Genomic DNA, 1,948 nt, shown 5'->3' on the forward strand with positions numbered 1-1,948 from the left:
CGACGCTGAATGAAAACAGATAATGCAGAAACCTGCACCTTAAGGGAACCCAACCAAAGCCCCGCATCCGTGCCTCTTTGCAGAAAAAGAAGGAGGAGAGGTAAATGGAAAGAGGAAGTGGAGGAACCACGCAACTCACACCAGGACACATAAGATTTCCAAATCCTATGGTAATGAGCAGGGGTGACTGGCTTACAAGCCCAAAGCATGGTCGGAATCGCCTGCCTCGGAATGCTCCGACTTTTTAAAATGGTGGTTTCAACAACCACGCAATCAAACAAAGGCGAGGTAAATCAGGGTGAATGAAAGGGCCTTTGTGCAGGAGGTCTGATCGAAGGGGAAGAGGCCAAGGATCGTCCGCCAGGAGGAAGAGATCTGAGTACCAAGCTCGGCGAGGCCAATTCAGGGCCAAAAAAATAGCCATCACCGATTTGCGCTTGATGCGCTTGAGCACCTGTGGAATTAGAGTGAAAGGAGGACACAGATACACCAGATCGTATGGCCAGGGTAGAGACAGAGCATCCACTCCTACTGCCTTATGGTCCCTTGTCCTGGAGCAATACAGAGGTAATTGGTGATTGTTCGTGGAGGCCATGAGATCTATCTGAGGAATGCCCCAACGGAACACCAGGCGCTGAAAGATCATGGTGGAGAGCCCATTCCCCCGGATGAAGATCCTGCCGACTGAGGTAATCTGCTTCCCAATTGTCTACTCCCAGAATGAAGATTGCTGAGATAGCCAGGATGTGTCTTTCTGCCCATCTGAGAATGAGTTCTGCCTCTCGCATGGCCCTGCGGCTGCGATTGATGTATGCCATGGCCCTGGCATTGTCCAACTGAATATGAACCGGGGTCCCCCATAACAGAGGAGCTATGAGAGCGTAATAGATGGCTCGCAGTTCCAGGGCATTGTTTGTTAGGAGAAATTCCTGGCATGTCCAGTGTCTCTGGAACTGGTTGTTCAAGGTCACTGCCCCCCAAACGCGGAGACTGGCATACGTGGTCAGCAGAACCCAGTTCCAAATGCCGAATCGACGTCCTGCCACTAGGTGATCCGACTGACCAAAGTAGGGAGATCTGAGATTGTGGAGATAAGGTAACCAGATGATGCATCTGCAGATGAGATCCAGACCATTGGGCCAAAAGATCCAACTGGAACGTTCTGGAGTGAAACATGCCGAACTGGATGGCCTCGAGTGATGCCGCCATCTTCCCCAGGAGTCTCATGCAAAGGTGGACAGAAACATGTTTGGGTTTGAGGACTAACCATGCCAAGTCTTGGATAGCCTGTGCCTTGTCCGGAGGAAGGAAAATTTGCAGTAACACTGTGTCCATAATCATCCCCAGAAACTGAAGCCGTTGAGATGGTATCAACTGGGATTTCTGGAAATTGATGATCCAGCCATGTTGAATTAGGAACTGGTGTGTTAAGGCTACATGTTCCAAAAGATTCTCCCTCGACGATGCTTTGATGAGAAGGTCATCCAAATATGGGACAATGTTGACTCCCTGTGAGCGAAGATTGACAATCGTCACCGCCATCACCTTGGTGAAGACCTTGGGAGCTGATGATAGGCCAAACGGCAGGGCCTGAAACTGGTAATGGGAATCCAGGATTGCAAAGCGAAGAAATGCTTGATGCGTCTTCCAAATGGGGATGTGAAGATACGCATCCTTGATGTCCAATGAGACCAGAAATTCCACCGCTTCCAATCCCACAATCACTGACTGGAGGGATTCCATCTTGAATCTGATAAATGTTTAAGGATTTTAGGTTCAATATGGTATGGACCGAACCATCTGGCTTGGGAACTACGAAAAGATTTGAGTAGAAACCCTGGTTCCTTTGTGAAATTGGAACTGGGACCAGGACCACTGAGCCCAAAAGTCCGTTGATTGCCTGCTGAAGGACCAAACATTTCTCTGCATCAACAGAAAGACCTGTAAT

General features: G+C 49.2%; 1 protein-coding gene across 1 annotated transcript; it reads right to left on the minus strand.

Moving 5' to 3' along the window:
* Nucleotides 1-244: 244 nt before the first annotated feature.
* Nucleotides 245-1,743, minus strand: LOC148515388 (uncharacterized). Its single transcript, XM_088480117.1, has 2 exons — nt 838-1,743; nt 245-454 (listed from the first exon to the last, which is right to left on the minus strand). Exons 1-2 carry the CDS (start codon nt 1,741-1,743, stop codon nt 245-247), a joined length of 1,116 nt encoding a protein of 371 aa, XP_088336243.1.
* Nucleotides 1,744-1,948: the final 205 nt, after the last annotated feature.

Source organism: Taudactylus pleione, unplaced genomic scaffold, assembly GCF_031769625.1.
Source record: "Taudactylus pleione unplaced genomic scaffold, aTauple2 ptg000250l, whole genome shotgun sequence".
In the NCBI taxonomy this organism is placed as follows: Eukaryota; Metazoa; Chordata; class Amphibia; order Anura; family Myobatrachidae; genus Taudactylus; species Taudactylus pleione.